General features: G+C 48.9%; 1 protein-coding gene across 5 annotated transcripts in view; it reads left to right on the top strand.

Moving 5' to 3' along the window:
* The window catches only part of TBCD (tubulin folding cofactor D), a 173,797-nt gene that overhangs the window by 88,825 nt on the left and 63,480 nt on the right, over positions 1 to 21,492 (top strand). For all 5 annotated transcript variants that reach the window (XM_073798103.1, XM_033847160.2, XM_073798105.1 and 2 more), the window contains 2 exons: positions 9,146 to 9,302; positions 18,288 to 18,345. In XM_073798103.1, the coding sequence (XP_073654204.1) occupies positions 9,146 to 9,302; positions 18,288 to 18,345 (215 nt within the window). The remainder of the gene's footprint in view (positions 1 to 9,145; positions 9,303 to 18,287; positions 18,346 to 21,492) is intronic.

Here is a 21,492-nt window from a genome sequence, read left to right as displayed (position 1 = left end):
GGCTTCAGTAGTCGTGGCACGCGGGCTCTAGAGCACAGGCTCGGTAGTTGTGTCGCGCGGGCTTAGTTGCTCTGCGGCATGTGGGATCTTCCCAGACCAGGGCTTGAACCTGTGTCCCCTGCATTGGCAGGCAGGTTCTTAACCACTGTGCCGCCAGGGAAGTCCTTTTTTTTTTTGGTAGTTCATATTTATTTTTTTATTGAAGTATAGTTGATTTACACTGTTGTATTAATTTCTGCTGTGCAGCAAAGTGATTTGCTTATACCTGTACATACATTTTTTTTTTAATATTCTTTTCCATTATGGTTTATCATAGGATATTGAGTACAGTTCCCTGTGCTATACAGTAGGACCTTGTTTATCCATTCTGTGTATAATAGCTTACATCTGCTAACCGCAACCTCCTACTCCATCCCTCCCCCAACCCCCTCTCCCAACCCCCTCTCCCCTGTTAACCCCAAGTCTGCTCTCTGTGTTTGTGAATCTGTTTCTGTTTTGTAGATAGGTTCATTTGTGTCATCTTTTAGATTCCACATATAAGTGATGTCATGCTAATTTTCTCTGTATCATTCCAGTTTTAGTATATGTACTGCTGAAGTGAGCGCACAGGTCGTTTTAATGTTTACTCTTTGATTTGTCCTCCTCTCTTCTCTGATCCATGTTCCACGTAGGAATGGTTTCTAAATGGAGTAAATGTGTTTGATGTTGAGAAGGATCAGTGCCCCCTGAATAGTGGAAAAGTGTGGAACCATATTTTAAAGTGTTGTATTGTCTTTTTTAATGATCGTGAGGATCATGTGTGTTCATTATGGACACTTGGGACAGTGACATAAAGAAGCAGCTAAGGAAACCTGGAATCTTGCTGCCTGGAGATCAGCCCTGTTGATGTTGTGGCAGATGGGGGTCGTGAGCATGAGTGATATGGGGCTCTCTCAGTGTGATGCATGGGCTGGCTATGCAATCCAAGTCCTGGGCTGTCCCTCTCTGCCTCAGTTCCCCACCTCTCAAGGTTAGTTGGACAAGGGCCTGGCCCAGAGTGAGTACTGATTGTCACTGGTTTCAGCACACGAGCCATTGACTAAGTATAGTGTACTTGGGGGTTCTGAGTGTCCTCCTGTCATTTAATATTATTTTGGGTGGCAGTTTGAGTTGCATTGAATGGTTCTGTTGTATTTAATCACCTCCCATTCCCCCTCCCCGTTATAGCAGGGCTTTATTTCTGCTGTTTCAAACCATGGTCGCAGCAGTGCGGCTCTCGTGACAACTTGGGGGCGCTCCCCGGGAGGCCCAGGCACACAGGCTCAGGCCCGTCTGACTGCAGAGCTGCCCTCACCACTTTGTTACTCGCTCCTCCTGAGTCCATGGTGAGTGGCTTGAGCATAAACCAGTGCCTGCACTGTCTCCTCAGGACAGGTGTCTGGCAATGGACTTGTTAGTTCAGGGTCAGCTTGTAGGCGTTCTGCCCACAGCCCTGTGGGTGGGTCAAGGTGGGTCATGGCCACATGGCCTGCTGCATCAACATGCATGTCTGGGGATTTCGTTGAAAGTCAGGTTCTGTCCGTGTGATCTTCAGAAATGGCTCTCTTGTCCTCATTTTCAACATTCACATTTTTTCAACTTTCTTCATCCGCTGTTTCTCCTCTTTTTAGGTTGGGATGTTCATATGATATACGTGAACTCCTTACATGTATTTGCCATCCCATCTTTATCCATTATACCACATTTACGTCTTTTGTTATTTGCTTGAAAAGTTTAAGTGTATTGATCTACTGAGGTTTGAGATGCTTTATGCAGGAATATTTGCTAATCACTTCCTCTGAGCAGGTGATGTGGCAGGAACTGCCCTGTACACCGAGGGGATAGGGCACAATCAGATGGAAGAGTAGGTGCTTCTTGTTTGCCTCAGTATTGCTTTGTGATTGTGTTAAGCATTTCAGAAGGTCCTGCCCTCAGGCAAGACTTTTCTGGCTAAAACAGTAACTTCCTTCTGTCTTGCCTTGTGTTTCTCTTGTGAGGAGAGTCCTTATCTTGCCTAAATATGCATCACAGTAATGGCTGTACCCACTTAGCCTGGACTGTGGGCTTCACATGTGCTGGGAACTTGTGTTTTCAGAGCACCTGGTGAGAGAGCGTCTGTTCCTGGCTTCTCGACAGCTGAGCCTTGGCTCTGAGCCACAGCACTGTGGGCAGTGGTGGCGGGGGTCTTGTTCATAGGGAGGATGCGTGGGAGGGCTCTTGGACCCGCACAGCCATGTGACTTTCTGTGGAAAGGGAGAGGGCTTCATGGATGCTCCCACTGTGGCGGGTGAGTGTGCTTCAGGCACCTGGGGGAGAGTGTAACCAGGGGCCCTCCCCAAACCGCACAGGATGCTGCTAAGATCCCGTTCCGTTATGTGCTGTGGAGACGAGCCCTGGCTGGGGTCTCCCAGTGTCTGCGGGGCGGAGGTCCTTCACCCTCCAAGGAAGGCCAGCATGCAAGTCTAAGTGGTTGGTGCTGTGGCTGGCAGTGCTGCCCACAGGTCAGCTAAGGGCCTTTGGGAGTTTTTCAGATGTCCTGTGGGAACCGAAAACTACATGTCTGTGGAACCAGATTTTCTGTCCGTCATTTCCTCTCCCCCAGCAAATTCAACATATTTTTTTCTGAGCAAGTTGGACTGCATTCTTTAGGAAGGTATGATGGCTGTTTGTACTGGTGGATGAAGTAGAAGTTCTGTGGTGATGGCCACACCTGCTCCCGGGAAACTGGTACTTTCCTGGGCTCAGACTCTGGGCAAGCAGGTTCGTGGTCTGAGTGTTGGCTCCCCAGACAGCGCCATCATGTGGCCAGGCTCAGAGGCATCTCGGGAGACTCAGCCAAGTGTATCCCGGGAGATGTTATTCTAGGGTGTGTTGGGAGATTTGGCCCAGTGCATCCTGGGAGATATCATTCTAGTGCATCTCAGGAGACATGGCCCAGTGATCCTGGGAGACTTGGCCCCATGCAGTGATATTCCTTATGTGATGAGTTTGTTTTTAAATTAGTATAATTCATTACTTATCAAAACACATAGCTTCTGTGCTGGCTGTATGATGATTTTTTTGTGGATGCTGAAAAGTACACTGGGTTCCTCCTGACCTCTGGAGATGTGCATTTGTAAGCCTTGCAAGTGGGGACTTGGTGCTCTGAGGGTTAAGTCGTTTCTCTCACCTGGAGGCTGCTTTGTCCTTAGGCGATTGGTGTTAGACAAATGACATGCTGTCTAGAGAGAAGGGTATTTAAATTACATTGCTGGACTCTGGGTTGCCAAAAGGAAGCCCTCTGGGGAATCTTATATATTTGACATGTATTTGCAGTGTGTAATTGGAACCGTGAGAAAGGTCTTTGTTCAATGCTATTGAAGAGTTTTCTGTATTTTAAACCTGTTGGATCTGGAAAGAGTTGTTAGTTTTTGAATTCTTTTCTCTGATAATGACTTCTTATAAAGGTTTAGGGCAAAGACTATTTCTACGTCATACACCACCTTCTCCCCCAAAGCTCTCTGATTGCTCAGTACCTTGCATGGACTGGGGCTGGTCTGTCTCTTGTCTTCCTGTCCCTGGATATCAGAGCTGGAAGCCCAGAGCATACTTTCGCACAGAAGAGGCTGGTGAAGGCCTGAGAGGTCGGGGGCAGCCATGGGCCTTTCCCAGGAGCAGCAGAAGCAGGCCCGACCCCGTCCTTCTACCCCTGGGGCACGGTACTTACTACCACCTTGGGATGAATTGGAGCCGAGAGCCCCACTTTTCAGTTTTCTTGTTGAAGAAATCCATCATCTTGCTTTCTCTCCTTCTGAGCTGTTTTACTTTAGGAAAATCAAATTCCTTTCCAGTGACTGTGAGGCAGGTGTCCCACCGTTGCTGTCAGTGGCTGCATAGTCCCCTCTCTCAGACCCCAGTCCAGCAGCGAGGCCTGTGTTCGTTCCTGGCAGCACTTCTTCACCTGCACTTGGATCTCAGCACTAATGTTTGTGGCAGGTGTTATAAATGGGTCACTGGAGCTTTCGAGAGAAAGATTTTGAAACTGCCCGTGCCAAGGACTGGGGTGGGACTTGCCAGGGAGGCTTTGCCAGGCAGCTACAGCAGCATGGCCACATGGGTGGGCAGGGCTGGCAGTGAGACCCTGAGGCCCAGGCGGGCTTGGGTCTCTACTTCTCTGACCTAGCTCTGTGGGAGGCTACAGGGGGACACAGGGAAGTCCAGCGCCTTCATGTCGTTGGAGGGCCAGGCAGCTACCCGAGGACATCACATGCATATGTATGGGTGCCAGGGACCAAAGTTGGGGTTTGTGGGGGTCACCTTGCCACACAGAACTCAGAGCCCACGTTTCTCACCGATCTTTTCTCTCTCAAATAGGGTTGAGCCCGAGTGCAGCATACGGCTCCCACTGCCCTCTCACAAACTGACCTTCTTCCATTCCTTGAGACAGAGAAGTGGATGGGCCGGGGAGCAGAGCCAAGGAGTCTGTGGAGCGAGTGAAGACTGGCACCTGGAGCCACACATGGGTGGTGGGTGCGCAGGTCCTGACCCTTGAGACAGAGCAGTGGGCCAGATGAGCCTATGGTTGGACCTCCTAGTCTCCCGATTTTCCCACCAATAAATGCCAGTCAGCCATGCGGGGGTCTCTGTTGTGCTGAGGCAGACGTCTATTAGTGGGTACAGATGACAGTGCGTGTCCTTTTCCTCGTGACTGGTCGACCTCATGAGCCATCTCACAATTACTTGGGGTCAGGCTCCCCCAGCCACTCAGGGGCCTCAGAGGCAAGCAGGTTGAGGGTGGGGCCATGTCCCTGTGGAGGTGGACTTCTCCCTGGGGGCCCTGAGCATTTCTCAGTGTAGTAGTTGGGTGCGACGTCCACCTGAAGTAGAAGTGGACAGTACTGACCGCTGTCATTCATAGTTGTCTATTTTGAAATTGATTTTGTCCAATGGACGGATAAATTGGGACTCAGCAGTTAGCATCCAGATTTCCCTCAGGCTATAGAGTTGCTGAACAATCTTCCCCAGAAGTGTCTGGGCAGCTGGGTAAAGTGGCGGTTTTAGAGAATCTGGGGCGGCAGTGACAGCGAGTTTATGCGATGCTTCCCCTCAAGGTGCCACAGCCTGTTAGTTTTGACATGCATTGGGCCATGAATGGGCTATGCTCTTAACACAGAGAGTGAATATGAACAACACTAGAAAACTAGGAGTAATTCCAGGTAAACTAGAACTTTTCCAGGTAAGACAAATGAAGACCAATTTGAAGCATTACAGATTTGGTTTAGTTCAAGTTTGGATAATTTTTAAATCGCTAATTAGATTTAACTACTTTATCTGAAACAGTTGTGGTAGTGTCCTCTGGTTTGGTTTGGCATTTATACATGCTCCGTGAGTCTTTTTATTTTTTATTTTATTTTATTGAAGTATAGTTGATTTACAATGTCATGTTAGTTTCAGGTGTACAGCCCAGTGATTCAGATATATATATATATATATTATATATATACATTCTTTTTCAGATTCTTTTCCCCTAAAAGTTATCATAAAATATTGAGTATAGTTCCCTGTGCTATACGGTAGATAACTTTGTTGGTTATCTGTTTTATATAAAGTAGTGTGTATATGTTAATCCCAAGCTCCTAATTTGTCCCTCCCTCCTTTCCCCTTCGGTAGCCATAAGTTTGTGTTCTATGTCCATAGGTCTATTTCTGTTTTGTAAATAAGTTCATTTGTACTATTTTTCAGATTCCACATGTAAGTGATATCATATATTTGTCTTTCTATGTCTGACTTACTTTATATGATCATCTCTAGGTCCATCCATGTTGCTGCCAGTGGCATTATTGCATTCTTTTTTATGACTGAGTAATATTCCATTGTGTATATGTACACTACCTCTTCTTTATTCATTCATCTGTTGTTGGACATTAAGATGGCTTCTGTGCCTTGGCTGTTATAAATAGTGCTTCAGTGAACATTGGGTATACATGTTCTGTGAGTCTTAACTGTATGCTTCAGTTTTAGGAGGTAGACAAAAAGGGACAGGTACTCTTTCAGAAAGCTGAGCTTAGTTCCTGGTGTGCTGACTGGCGGAGGCAGACCCTTGTTAGCTTCAGTGGCTCCTGCTCAGGGAAGTTTGCCTGGTGCTCCCAGGGTATGATGCCAGGCAGAGAGGGCTCCGGGGGCTTTGCAGGTGGGAGGGGTGGCATGCACCTGGTTGTGGCCGAGAGAGATGCGAGGCCAGTGGGGAATTGGTGTAATGGCCCTGGGGCACTCACGAGAGGGAGCCATGGACAGCTTGGGCTCTGCTGTGCTGAGGTGAGTCACTAGGCTGACCAGAGGCTGAGGCTGGTAGTGGTCCAGCAGTGATGGAGGGGCTGGGCAGGGAGATGCTGGACCAGAGTGAAGGGGTCCTCTGCAGAGGTGTGGCTGCTATGGGTGGGATAGGCCTTGACCGGACACAGGGAAGCAAGGAGGGGCAGCCCTGGGATGACCACTGTGCCCTGAACTGTGCCCCAGAGGGGCATGGGCCACTGGCTGACATGGGATGTGTGGGTGAGATGGGCTTTGTTTCAGACGTTGTGGAATTTGAGGGGCCTTTGCATATCCCGTGTGGGGTGTTGTACTGCCATTGGGTTGAAGACATGAGAACTTGGCAAGAGAGTGGCTCCATGTTTAGAGTCCTCAGCCTGCACAGAGGAGGAATAAGGCCAGCTCCAGGCGTGAGTGACCTTGGTGTCCACAGCGTGGGTGCCCGGCCAGAACTTTGAGTGCAGGTGTCCTTGCGGTGCTGCTAATATTGAGGAAACATGTTCTTGAGGTCCTCAGTCCTGGTTGAGATGCATATAACTGATAACACAATGTCTGAGATTTTTATTTTGGAGTACATTTATTTTGTGTAATTTCAAGTAAATTTATGTGAACATTTACAAACCTTATTAAAAGTAACCATCATATGTATACAAAATAAATGGTACAGAATCAAATCTATTTTTTGTTGCTCTCTATGGAGAATCAAAAGTCTTTAGATGCAAAAGGCAGAGGGGACATTTGTATATAATATTCATAGTTCTGCCACTGTTTCTTTTGATTCTTTGCCTAAGACTGTTTCTAGGTACATTTCTTTGGAAGATAATTTCTGTGATGATAGTTGCATGTGCAAATAATTGGTGCTTCATTTTTCTTAAATCCGTACCTTGAGTGTCTTTTCTCAGACTGCAGATTACAGCAGAGAGAGAAGATAGAGAAGAGAGAATTGAGGTGCCCAGACCCAGGGGAGATCCCAGTCCAGATGTGCCTGAGAGGGTGGGGCTGCCGCAGGGAGGGCTGGTCCCCTCTGGCTGTGCCTTTGGTCACTTGGCGCATTTTGTGACCCTGTTCGTCTCACCGCTGGCTCTCTGGCTCTTTCTTTGTTCACTTTGTTCAGTGGTTGATCTCCCCTGCTGTCTTATGCATCGACCTTCACACGCTCACACCAGTTCATGCACGTGAGAATCGTGCATGAGTTGTCTGGGCACCACCTGCCCCACATGGGACGCTACCATGTTCCAGTTCTACCCTGGACATCTCTCGCTGTGTCTGCAACATGTGGCCTGAGGGGTGGTGGTGCTGAGACAGGGAGACTCTGGCCGTGTGCACAGATAGAAGAATGTGCTCCCACCCCTGGCCTCCCGGAGGGCGTGGGCTCTGTACCTGCCCGTCCACTGTTGTGCTCGGTGGCCCAGTGTTGGATGGTGATCCACGGAAGCGGTTCTGCCCTGGTGCCTGGGAGCTGGCATGTGCGGCCACGCCATCTTCTCAGAACAGATACTCATTTTCACTTTATTTTTATTTATTTATTTTTTATTTTTGTGGTATGCGGGCCTCTCACTGCTGTGGCCTCTCCTGCTGCGGAGCACAGGCTCCGGACGCGCAGGCTCAGCGGCCATGGCTCACGGGCCCAGCCGCTCCGCAGCATGTGGGATCTTCCCGGACCGGGGCACGAACCCGTGTCCCCTGCATCGGCAGGCGGACTCTCAACGGCTGCGCCACCAGGGAAGCCTTCATTTTCACTTTTAATACTTCTCTAAACACCGTGGGAGCTGTTTGATGTTCAGTCTTCAGCATGTTCTTTCAGAGAATTTCATTGAGTGTGATTTAAAAAAATTAATACTCTACCTTTGAATTGTTAGTTAAAAATTTTCTGAGGGTTATTTCTATTACATTTTACTATTATAATCATTTTAAGAGGCTTTAAACAATTGTTCATTTATAAAATTAATTCAGTACCTTTATACTTTTAAAACCCTATGCATGAGTGTTTTGTATTTTCTTTTTAAGTACTTGTCTCTAATAAGCAAACCTTTCCCAAATACTTGAAATACATGAATCTGATAAATTTAATAGGTAAATACAGTACAATTTCAGCTCCCTTAAACATTACAGTGCTTTTACCATGTGTCTTAAATTCTCTCATCTCTTTATAAAATCAAAAATTACATGTGCACTATTAAAAACTCAGTGAGACATTTTAAAATGGAACCAGAAGGACAATCTGTATGTACTTCAAATTACTTTAAATATCACGGTGTCTTAGGTAAGTAAATGTATCTGGGTTATCCCTGGAGTTAGCACAGAATGACCATGGGCTTTGCTTTGTCACCCTAATTCTTAGCCCTAAAGCTCCGTGAGGTCACAGATGCCCTCTGAGCAGAGCTAGGACACCTGTGTAACAGGGTCTCCTCCCTCCGAGCTTGCTTACCAGCTGGTAACTGCTTTGCGGCTGAATTAGAAGCCCGTCTATCGTTCGTGGTCCCCTTGACAGCAGGACTCCAGGGTCCGGTGTCCTCTGGATCAGATACTCTTTCCTCATCAGAAGGTGTCCCAGGTGGTGCTGCTCACCCTCGTCTTGCTCCCGTGAAATGCCAGCCCTTTCCCTTGCTGCTGGTGGCCTCTGTGTCCCTTTGTGTCTCCTTGGGCCCAGCAGCGTCCCTTTGGTGGGCCCCGCAGGCATGTCCGTGCCGTTCTCTAGGAGTTTTGGGGCAACTTTTGAGAAACGTTTTCACCTGCCTCTCTGGGGCAGGTGCCAGCAGGGTTGTGGTACAGTAGGTGCAGCGTCTGTGGAGCTGAGTGCTGCTTTGGCTGCATCACGGTCTCTGTCTCCCATGTGCAGTTGTCACCGTGATCCTGAAGGCGCTGACATACGAGGAGAAGCGGGGCGCCTGCAGCGTGGGCTCCAACGTCAGGGACGCCGCCTGCTATGTGTGCTGGGCCTTCGCACGGGCCTACGAGCCTCAGGAACTGAAGCCCTTCGTGGCCGCCATCTCAAGGTAAAGCCTGTTAAATGATTTTCCAATCACTGTGGAGGAGTGACAGCATTGGCTCGCCTGCTTCACTGTCCGCACCTGTGCAGTGAAAACCAGCTCGGCCTCACAAGGCTGGAAAAATACATTTCCCCTGGTTTCCTGGACAGAGCAGTGAGGGCAGCAGGCTGTGCCACCCGCGTGGGCCTGAGCCCTACTTTTAGGATCCTATGTTTGTGCCCTGGAAAATTCAAAACAGGTGTGTCCTCAGTATAGTGATGTTGTGAGTTAATTTTTTCCCTGTCTTCTGTTGGACTGGAGTCCCTTTGACGTGAAAAGGGAGGTCAGGTCTCTGCTTCTGGTTGTTGATTAAGAAGCTGGAGGAGGTGGCCAAGCATGGCAGTAGCCTCTGGGTTAGTCATGGTTGTAACACTTATCCGATGGCTTTTCCTAGGAGATGGATTGCAACATTGTTCTCAGGTCCTGGAGGCCGCCTGCCACGAAGGAGGTGCCGTGAAAAGAGCGGGAGACCCCCCCCCAGGTCTCAAAGCATCCGCACGGCAACTCTGTCCTGACATCATCCTCCTCCAGTCCGCGCATCGGGTCCCTCCCACCTTCTGAGCGCCAGCTGGGCCCGGGGGAAAGCCGTGGAGGGCGTGGGCCACTCTAGGGTCTGGAGAGGGTCCTCAGACCTGTTTACTGCTCCGGATGCGTGGCCAGGCTGTATTTCTCAGTCTTTACCCTCACGCGAAGGAGGAGCCTGCAGAGCAGCTTGAGGATTCTGACCCCTGCTTAGGGAGCCGCACTGCTTCCCAGGAGGTTGTAAAGGTGTCTGACCCCTTCCGGTCCTGTCCATCCTTGGGAGGGGATGGGTGGGGTGGGAGGGCAGTAGGCTTGTGGAGGTACCGTGGCCTGAGGCCTGGCTGCTGAGACCAGGCTGCCTGTGCCTTTGTCCCTTGTTCCTGCCCTCGGGCGTGCGTTCCCCACTCTCTCATTGCTCTGCAAACGGGAGATCGTTTGCTGTTTAATGCAGCTTCAGGGAAGGCGCTGCCTACTGCTTTCTTATTCTGCTCCTCCGCTTTTTGGAAGTTGCTTCTGTAACTAGAGAATGAAGCAAAAAAGTGTGTTTTGCTCATTGTTTACATCAGCAGTCACAGGATGATGAACCCTTAGTTGGGTGCTGTCTCATTCAGTGTCACGGCTTCCCACTCCTCCAAGGACGCTTGCCTGGAGCTAAGCCAGACCTGGCTCTGCAAATGCCACGCTGCCTCTGCCAGAAGCAGATGTGGGGGAATCTGGCTCCAAATGGTCATTCCCATTTCAGAGTTAAATCATCCCGACAAGGCTTCTTTTTTCAGTTTAACCTTTGTGGCTGAGAGCTTGGAAGGTTGCAGGAACCTGGGCCCCTGCTTTCTCCAGGGACTCTCTTTGGTTCAGCCCAATGGGAGAAGCATTGCCAAGGGCTGAAGGGTCAGTAGAGGCACTGGGCCCAGAGGTGGGCAGCCACCACTCACCACGTCCTCTGCTTCGGGGAGAAGCTTCTCATTGCCCCGTAGGTGAGAACGTCAGAGTCACAAGACCTCGTCACCAACTTGGAGAGAAATAGGGTCCTGAGTCCTGCTGTCCCTGCTGGCATACGTGGGCCAGAGAGCAGGGTTCTGTGCAGGCCCTGGGCTTGGGAAGGGAGCCTCTTTCACCCAAAAGCAGATGCCATTGCAATGCTAATCTCAGCAGTGGTTTTATAATGCGGAGTACCAGCCGGTGAGCAGAAGTGCTGGTAAGTGTTAAGCCTGGCCCTTGCTCACATGGCGTGACTGTCAATGTGGATTCCTGGTGTGGGCGGCCCTTCACATACTCCTGTCCAATTTTCCTGGAGGCTGAAGGGGCACCGGCACATCTTACTTCAGGGTGATGCCCCGTTATTCAGAAAAGGAAAGACCCCCTTTGGTGAGAGGGTTACTTCCTGGAGCTGGCGCCTGTTGGGAGAGGGCTTTGAAGAGACCAGCGACCCCGCTGGGTGGAGGCCTGTGCAGCCCACCTGTTGGACGAGGGTGATGCAGGTCTGCTTGCAGCTGAGCCCTCCTGTGGGGCCCCCGAGGGAACTGGAATGTGGGGGGGGACAGAGTGCAGGTGGGTGGTTAGGACACCGAGCTTTCTGAGCTGGGACTCATTTTAAATAGGGACAGATCACAGCTGCCTGTACTGGTGGCAGCGTCCGTCCGCAGAAACTCATGTGGTTCACCTGGGGCCTTTGATCTCCGTGGAGGCTGAATTTCCCTGACGTCTTGGATACGCCCAAGCAATCACTGATGAGTTTACATACGCTGAAACCACCAGCTTGCAGGGGAGCCCAGAGACTCCTGCTTCACAGCCCTCCTAATTTACCCTGGAGTTAGTGCCTCATGGAGTTTCTGCTCAGAAAGGCCCCTCTTGTCCCCTTCCCCTGTGCCCATCCCAGGACTGGATCAGCAAGTGCCCGTTGGAGCCATGCCCGGCAGCTTTCTCAGTCCAGTTTGGCAGGTTCCGAGGGAGCCTGTGCTCCAGCCTTTCCTGGTCCATCTAGACAGCAGGCCCGGGGGGTGGAGCAGGCAGGCGGGCGGGCTGAAGGGTGAGTCACAGTGCCAGGTGAGTCTGCAGGACGCTGCGGGCGCTCGCTTCCCTGCCCCAGGAGTATCGGTTGGGGTGTGTCCTTTGAGATCAGCCTCCCTTGGTTTGTAATAAGTGACCACATTTTAATTGTCAGCTTTTAAGCCTGTTCATCCTGGCACATGATAAAATCTTGATATCTTTATACTTTCACAAACTCATCAGTAGATCCTGCAAAAGTAGACAGTTGAGATCAAACTGTAATTCTGTAAATGAACTAGAAACAGCTGATGAAAAGAATCAGGTGGTGGTAATAATGGGCAGGGCTGGGCTCAGCCCATACAGAGGAAGAGGTCAGAGTGTGGCCGGCCACCAGCTCAGTGAGCCGTGCAGGGAAGGAACGCTCACTTCCTAAAGGAACTGCTCTGGCCTGCTCCCCTTCCTAAAGGAACCTGAGGAACTGTTTTCCCCCCTCACCTGTGAATATGTGCTTACCCTCTCTGTTTTGTAAATACTGAAAAGGAAGTTTTTAGGTCATTTTAATCATGGTTTGAATTAGTGTTGGTCGATTTTGAAAACCTGTATTTCCTAAGCGTTATATTCAGACACAATAAGAGATGGAATAATTATTTTGTGGATAAGTACATAGGACTTCCTGAAAAGCCAAGTGTAATTTAGGGAGAAAGAAACACATAAAATTAAAATGGTAGAGGATGGTTGTGCATTATCTAGAAAGTACCATCTCACCAGTAATCAAAAGCTAATTTGCAAGAAAAGGAAAAAAGATCCCTGTTGCCAGCATGTGTGTTGGTTGTCACCTTCTAGCGATTTCCTCACCTGAAACTCTTTTGTAAGCCGAGCTCCTGTTGACATCAACCCTGCAGGGCCCCTCCCGCACCAGGGGCAGTGCCCGACTCAGCCTCGCGGAGCGAGCTGGGCGAGCAGGGCAGCGTGGGCAGTGCCTGGGGATTGGCTCCCAGATCTCTTCCTCGAGGGCAAGATTGTCCTGAAAAATCAGGAAATGGCAAGCATTGCTCAAAGCTACGTCTTGTTCCCACTCAGCGTTTCTTGATGACGGACTCCAGGGGGAAGGTAACCTTCCTGTTTTTCGAGAAAAGTTAAGTGGCAATTGGTGACCAGAGTGTTCCCCCCCGTCCACCTGGTAGGTCTCCCCTCAGACTCCATTTTAGCTCTGCTGCGAATGAAAAGCACTTTAAAGACGTCTTGTGTTTCGCCGTTGTGTCAGCTGGTATGAGCTTTGATTCTTCTGATTTAGAGAAAGCCACACGTGTGTCTTGTAATTTTTTTGTTTGTTTTTTTTGCGGTACGCGGGCCTCTCACTGCTGTGGCCTCTCCCGTTGCGGAGCACAGGCTCCGTACGTGCAGGCTCAGCGGCCATGGCTCACGGGCCCAGCTGCTCCGCGGCATGCGGGATCCTCCCGGACTGGGGCACGAACCCGTGTCCCCTGCATCGGCAGGCGGACTCTCAACCACTGCGCCACCAGGGAAGCCCACGTCTTGTAATTTATTCCAAAACCAATGTGACTTGAAACCTTTAGACAACACGGATGGGTAAGAAATTATTAGTCTGATATTTAAAACGTTTTTGACTTTGAAATGACAAGATTACTGTTAATTAAGGTAAAAAGTATATTTTGTATTTTATTGCTACAAAATATTACACAAACTAACAACAATTGAGTTCGGGGTGAGATCTGCTTTTTGCTGTACCTGCTAAAACCAGGTGCCTGGAGCTCGGAGCAGGTCCAGGCACGCAGCTCCCCTGACTCGGACAAGAAAGAAAGTCCCTTTCTGTTTGACACAGACCATCTTTCTGTGTTGGGAAATCCTGGGTGAAGTATTACTTGAACTCTCCCAGCGAAAGCAAACAGGTGAAGATACCTGAGAGTGTTCCAGCCCCAGTGGCTGTGGTCGGTATGGTCCTTGCTGGCTACAGTCTGGCCCCTGCACCTCTCACTGAAATTCTAAGTGAAAGCACATGACTCATGCTCAGCCCCATCCTGCTGAGGAAAACTTCACAGCACATGGGACATGGGGGCCCTGGGGGAGCTCTCATGTTGATATTTAAACAATATTGTCATACCTACTTTTATTTGAAACATGCTAGTATTTCTAGATAAGCCAGTTTTGTTCTGAAAGTGTGAAATGAGAGTAATTTTCAAAATTGAGTCCAAATCAGAACAGTATTTAAAACTTGTTGCATTCGTAGATACATACACAGTGGATTTGTTGAATTAACTTGAGTCTATATTTGACTAAGAGCTGTGCTTTTTAAGTGGTTTTGTTATATTTGTCCTACTGTGTTCTGTGAAGTTTGGTAAAATATGGATAAAGCAGCCAGTATTTGAAGCCATTTACTTGTGAATGCAGAAACAACCTGACGGAGGCGGTTGGGCCTGTCTCTAGTGCCCCAGGGTCAGGTTCTCAGGCTGTAGCCAACGCAAGCCCTTCAGAAGCTGGCCTTCGGACGAGCCTCACCCTGCGTGTCTGAGTCGGTGGCCTGGCCCTGTGGCCCTTGTGAGCTCGGGGTCTGCTCCTGTGACCACAGGCAGGGTGTGTTCACCGTGACGGGACAGGAGGCTTGCGCCCAGAGGCAGACCACTGCGTGCCATTCAGGGGGGTTTCTGCCGGGCTCCCACGACACACAGTCTCTCCAGGAATCATTGCTGTGTGGCAAGTGACCGCAGGGACCGAGCCAAGTGGGCTGGACCTTGCCACGGGGGCGCGGGAGGCCCACAGACCCACCTCAGGCCGAACACAGAGAGGGGTCTACAGGAGAACGTAAGCGGCGTCACCTGTGGTGGGGACGCCCGAGCTTGGCCTGGGCCCCGTCACTGCCAGGTAACTATGGGGGAGCGTGTGCTGGAAGAGTGAAGGAGGTAGAGCCCCTTCCCTGCAGCTGCCGACTGAGGTTCAGGGGAGGGGCTGGAAGGAGGTAGCACACACGACAAAGCTGGGAAGGACCCTTCGGCACAGGAGTTCATTAATGTTTTGGCTCAGTCACAGCGTAAGCGGACAGACTTGAAGCCATGCTGTCTCCGTTTGGCCACACAGAGCAGGCCCCGCAGGCTGACCTGCACGGCGCGGCGGTGGCACAGAGTGGAACTTGGACTTGGCTCAGTGGTCTCGGCTGCACCAAGGAGCTAGGTTGAAGTTGGGCCCAGCCTGCCCCAGGCAGGGCCAGAGCGTCCACAGCTGGGAGGCCTGGTAGTCAGAGCGGTTCGATGCATAACTTAGTAGTGACCTTACAGGGGTTATGGTGGCCTGTAGGGTTAGGATGGCAGGTGATTTTAAGTTTATTCTCTACGTTTTTTTCCATTCTCTCCTCATGAATCAGTGTTCCATAATTTAAAAATTGTAATTTAGGATAAATAGATTGACAGGAAATTTCAAGAATTCAGTGTAAAATGTGGACTTTTGGTACAGAGGCATTATAGATATGTCAACATTTTTCTGGTGTCAGATGTTAAAGTAAAGCAGAAATTCTTGGTTAGTATCTTTTCCTAGAATACATATGATCTTATGGAGTTTTTCAAAAGGCTCTTATTGGGACTTCCCTGGTGGCACAGTGGTTAAGACTCTGTGCTCCCAACGCAGGGGGCCTGGGTTCGATCCCTGATTGGGGAGCTAGATTCCATACGCATGCTGCAACTAAGAGTTCACATGCCATGCAACCTGACAACTAAGGAGCCCGCCTGCCACAGCTAAGACCCAGCACAACCAAATAAATAAATATTAATAAAAAATAAAAGTAAAAAAGGCTCTAAACTAATATGCAAATATAATACTTAACTTTCCATCAATGATGAGAATACATTTAGAATAAAACACCAAACATGTTTTTGTTAAGAACAGTAGTGTGTATACATTAATCCCAAACTCCTGATTTATCCCTCCCCGCCTTTCCCCTTTGGTAACCATAAGTTTGTTTTCTATGTCTGTGGGTCTGTTTCTCTTTTGTATGTAAGTTCACTAGTATAATTTTTTTTAGATTGCACATATAAGCAATAGCATATATTTGTTTTTAGCTTACTTTGTATGGTAATCTCTAGGTCCATCCATGTTGCTGCAAATGGCATTATACACACTACTATATATAAAATAAACAGCAAGAACCTACTGTATAGCACAGAGAACTATACTCAATATTTTTTAATAATCTGTAAGGGAAGAGAATCTGGAAAAGAATAGAGACACACACACACACACACACACACATATGTATAACTGAATCACTTTACTGTACACCTGAAAGTAACACAACATTATAAATCAACTATATACTTCAATTAAAAAAAAAGAACAGTAGTTGTGTGATTTTTGTTTATTGAAAGATCACAGTATTAAATGTCTTGATCAGTTTAATGATTTCTAAGACTTTGTTAACAAAAAAATTATGATGTTGAAATGGAATCGATTAATCTGGTGATGAATTTCCTTTAGTGTTAAGCCCAGTATTTTTAAAAAATCTCATTTTGGCTGTAGTTTATAATATAATAAAGAGTTGAGAGAGGAATGGGGAATAACTTTCTGTTAATAGAGTTTTGCTGAAATTGATTTCAGCTTCAACTAGTAAAAGGACCCTAAATACTAACACTGGATCTTGAAAAATCTTCAGATATTTAGTGGCTTTTCAAAAAAACTTTAAATTTTGAACTAACTTCAGGCTTAAAGAAGAATTGCAAAAATAATAGACGTTCCCATAAAAGCCCTTCACCAGCTTCCCTGAATATCGACCTCTTACAAAGGGGACCGAGGAATGAGCGTTGTGTGGGGCCAGTGGTTAAACCGCAGCTGCTCTTTGGTGATGTGCCTGCCATCTTGGTGTCGCATTTGGGGTGCGTCCCAAACTCACTGTGCCAGTTGAGGTCTGTAAAGTGACTGTTTTTTTAAAAATAAATAATAAACATTTTGGGGGTACTTTGAGACTGTAACTATCCAGTTTTCACACCCAGCACCCATCGGGTACTGCGCTAGGCTCGCGATGGTGGTTCTTTCGTAGGAAAACATGTCTCCTCTGCCTTTTGCTCCTTTGTTTACTTACGTCAGTGTGGACCATGGGTTATCTTCTAGCACCGTTGGTTATTTTGTTGCTCAGATTGCTCTGCCTTTGGCTGTTGGGAGCAATTTCAGGTTGGTTTCTGTGCCCTGTGTTCCCTGCCCCCTTGCGCCTTTGTTTTTAATGGTTTCTCAATTTCTAGCATGACAGGATGCCCCAGCCTTTTCTTTTTCCCTCAACCCAGCCCTGGAGTCAACCACCTCCAGGAGTCTGTGTTCCTCATAGTGGAGAGTAGTATTTAGAATCCAGGACCTGGATTCCACTCCCATTCCCACAGTGTTATCCTTTGCACCTCCGGCCTGGCCAACTGCGTGGACACCTGCGATTCCAGCCCAGCGCCGGGTCCCCTGGCCTCCTGTGATCAGTGCTGCTTCATCCTGGCTCCCTCCTCTGCGGCATCCACATGCAGTTGTTTCAGAACTGCTAACCCTCCCCCGTGAGAAACACACCCGCGCCGGAGGAGAGAGTTCCCGTGTCTCCTCCCCGTCCATCGAGTGTAGTGTCTTTGTGTAACGCAGGCACATTTCCTCTGCTGTTGCAGGACCCCACTTCTATAGTTTCTTTTTAATTTGCATTCAGGAAAATTCAGTCTTTGTCGTGAACAGTTCTGTGGGTTTTGACAGATTTGTAGGGTTGGGTTCTACAACTTCAGTACCAAACAGAATGGCTGTCGGGTGGGAGGGCAGCACCCCTTTCAGGTGATCTCTGTGTGTCTGAATAACCCTTTTTCAAACATTTCCTCTGTGGGCTGATAGGAGATGCAAATTTACAAGTCACACTTAGACACAGCACTTTGTCCCCACTTTGTTTTCTGTTGTTACCAAAGCCGACTGGGCACTTAAGTACCTTCCGGTTTGTCCCCGATGGTTGAGGGTGATCACGTAGTGAAGGGAGGTTTCAGTGAAGCTGGTGGACAGTGTGAGCCTGGGGGCTTCCTTCTTGTGGAGCTCGGTCGTGGTTTGGCTTGTGGGGGTAGGACCATCAGAGCTGCTTTCTGTGCTTGCCTACAGTTTCTGGGGAGATGTAGGACTCATCGCTCCTGCTGGCCTCCTGGGCCCCGCTGGCTGCCCACGCGTTTCTCTGTTTGTACCTGGCATCCTGCCCCGACCCTGCCGTCCTCGTCCTGCCCCGTGAGGCCTGTACACGAGGCCACCCTCCCTGTGACTTCTGCTGGCTCTCATGAAGTTGGGGTTGGCCACCCTCGCTGCCCCATGAGCGTCTCTTTAGCCAAGGCCCCCGAGCCACAGACGGGCTTGTGGGCATGTGGAGGAGGGAGACTATGGGGTCAGCGTCCCAGGCGTCTGTGCAGATTCCCTTTCATTAATCGCCTTCCCTTTTTCTCACAGCGCACTGGTGATCGCTGCCGTGTTTGACCGAGATGTAAACTGCAGGAGAGCAGCCTCTGTAAGTTTTCCTGTTCTGTTCCTTTTCTTGAGGGTGTGGGTGGCTCTGATCTGTGACCGGCTCCCCGGAGAGGCTGTGGTCATGGGCTTGTGAAGCAGGAGGGACGCCCAGGGGATGGGGGCCCATGGAGGGTGGCTCCCACTCCCTCTGGGTCCCAGCCGAGGAGTGGGCTATAGCCCGTGGAGGGTGGGTCAGGATGGGTTGCCCCCGTCCAGGTGGGGATGGAGAGGGGGCCTGGAGGGTCCACAGCTCAGGAGTGGGCAAGTGTGCACAGTGGGTGCTGCTGTCTGTTTGACGAGTGAGTGTCTGGCCAGGGATCAGCATTGCAGCCTCGCTTTTTGGTTGGTGGGGTGACACGGAAGCGCAGCCTCCGTCCTCAGAGGCAGGGGCTCCATCAGGTCACAGAGCCCCCTGCTCCCTTGCAGCTGCTGATGGCCTGCCTGCTCTCTGTTCCCTGAATTACATGGGGTCCTTGAAACTTTCTGGTTTCAAGAAAAGTTTCCCAGGAAAGCTCAGGACCTCATCTGTGTCCTGCGGTTTCTCTTCTTTTGTCTTGAGCATCAGTAGGAAGCCCGGTGATTCTTTGAGAAGTCTTCACGTTTGTGCCCTGATATTTACCCTCAGGCAGTAATTGTAAGACTCATTGAAATACAGTAAGAATCGTTTGTTAAATCTGTCCTTAAAAATTACCTTTTGGGGAATTCCCTGGCGGTCCAGTGGTTAGGACTCCGTGCTTCCACTGCAGGGGGCCTGGGGTTCCATCCCTGGTCAGGGACATAAGATCCCACAAGCAGCACAGTGTGGCCTAAAATATATATATATATATTTATATTTTCTTTTATATTTTCTTTTCTGTTTATTGGAACCTAAGAGCTAATTTTGAGAAGCAATAATAAAATCAAAGCACTGATACTTTTTACCCTAGGGAAGAGGTGAAATAAAACGACAGAAATAATTTTTTTTCAAGTTAAAATCCTTTAAAATCAGCAGAAATTCTTTGCATTAAACACCACCTAAGTGACCCCTGCTTACCTAGTGGTGCAAGGCTAAGGCAGTGAAAGGTGCTTTTGTTCGAAGCTCATTTGAAAATGTCAGGATCAAGTCCCTAATTATTGGGGATGAAATTTCTCTCACTGCAAAGCTGCTTCCTCGTGAAGACGTGTTTCGTCCTTTTTGGCTCCTGTTTGTGCTCGTTTTGTGCTGTCCTTGGGAGCCCGCCCAGCAAGCTCGGGCCTCTTTCCCCAGCGCCCAGGAGGTGGGAGCTCAGTGCGGGTGGTAAGCTGTCTTCTCTCTCTGTCCTGTGCCCTGGGGGCACCACCTCTCCGGGTTGTCAGGTGCCAGGAGGCTCTCACCACCACCAGCAGCCCTGGGAGGATGGCCTTCCCGTCATACTTGGGTGTCTCGGAGAGTGACAGACTGGAGGCCCACCCGGTTAATCATGGTGAATATATTTATGAATTTGTGAAAAGATGTCCCATTAAGTGGTTGTTCAACGCTAGTTGTTGTACATGTTAGAAAGTGCCCAGCAGGCCCCCAAATGTGTCTCCCCAGCGGCCACTGGCTTCTGGCGGCAGGTTCAGGAGGAGGGAATGGGGCCAGGGAGCCACACTTCTCTTGACCTTAGATGTCCTTGAAGCCTGGGTGTAGCTACGAGTCCCAGTCTTTTTCTTTGGACGCCAAATTGGATGTTTAGTACTAAACCCCGTATTAGTTTTTGATGTGATATATGTGGACTCACACGGTGTGACCTTTGGGACTGCCTTTCCTGCAGCACGATTCCCAGGGTCCACCGAGGCTGTGGCAGTACTGGCAGCCCCTCCTTCCTGCCCTTCCCTGGCTGAGTCACGTCCCCTGGCCAGCTGTGCCACAGCTGCCTGAATTGTTCATGTATTGTAGGGTCTCTGGGTTGTTTCTGGTTTGGGACCATTAAGAATTAAGCTGCTGTAAACATTCATGGACAGGTTTTTGTGTGAACACAATTTCTCTTTCTCTGGGATAAATGCCAAGAATACAATTTTGGGGTCATATGGTAGTTGCATGGTTAGTTCTGTAAGAAAGGGCCCTGCTGTTTTCCAGAGGGGCTGCACCATTGTACCTTCCCTCCATCATTCTGTCAGTGATCAGTTTTTCTATGGCCTCACCAGCATTTGGTGTTGTCATTGTTTTTGCGTTAGTTACTCTGATTAGGTGTGTGATGGTAGCTCATTGTGGCTTTAACTTGCATTTCTCTGATGGCGATGCTAGTGATGTTGAGCAAGTTTTCATGTGATATTTACCACCTGTATCCTCTTTGGTGACGTGTCTGTTTAAGTTGTTGGGGAGGGGGAAATTCCTCCCCCCACACCAGTCCTTCTTGGTGGATTTTGGCTGGTCTAGTAATTAAATTGACACGAAACAGATTAACAGGAGAGAAAGAAACAAGGTAATTCGTATACACGGAGGTCTCATAAAAATGGGACCCACAAAGTGACCAAAGCAGGCTGTTTCTATATCATTTTCAGACAAAGAAACAGTTATTTGTGAAGATTTAACAAAGAGGCTCATGAAGAAGTGACAAGGTTTATTTCCCTAACTGGTGATGAGGACGCTTTCTCTCCCCCTGGAATGGGGAGGGTACCTTCACATGGGAGATTTATTCCTGCTTTCACAGTCAGAGTGTTTTTAATATCATTTTTCTTCTACTGGCCGTTTCTCAAGTAACTTTAATTCAAAATATCAATATGTGGCTTGGGTGGCCTGCCCTGAGCCCCAGCAAAGTCTTCTGCCCCTTTTCTCACAGGGTTGTTTGTTTTTATTGTTGAGTTCAGGAGTCTTTTCTTTCTTGGGCGAGTGGTTTGTAGGTTCTTCCTTCCAGTCTGTGGGTTGTCTGCTCATCCTCTTCACAAGGTCTTTCACGAGAACAAGAGTTTTTTTAATTTTGATGAGATCCAACCTACCAGTTTTTTCTTTTATGGGTCATGTTTCTGGTGTCAAGTCTGAGAATTCGTTACTTAGCTCTCGATCCTAAAGATTTTCTCTGTTCTGTCCCATCAATCTGTGTCTGTCTTTTTGTCTGGGTTACCATGGCTCTCTAGTAACCCTAATACTGGGTAGAGCCATTCCTCCCATTTCTTTTTTTTCAACATTGTGTCACCATCTTAGGACTTG

This window comes from Tursiops truncatus, chromosome 20, assembly GCF_011762595.2.
Source record: "Tursiops truncatus isolate mTurTru1 chromosome 20, mTurTru1.mat.Y, whole genome shotgun sequence".
In the NCBI taxonomy this organism is placed as follows: domain Eukaryota; kingdom Metazoa; phylum Chordata; class Mammalia; order Artiodactyla; family Delphinidae; genus Tursiops; species Tursiops truncatus.
This window is presented reverse-complemented; position numbering and strand designations above follow the sequence as displayed.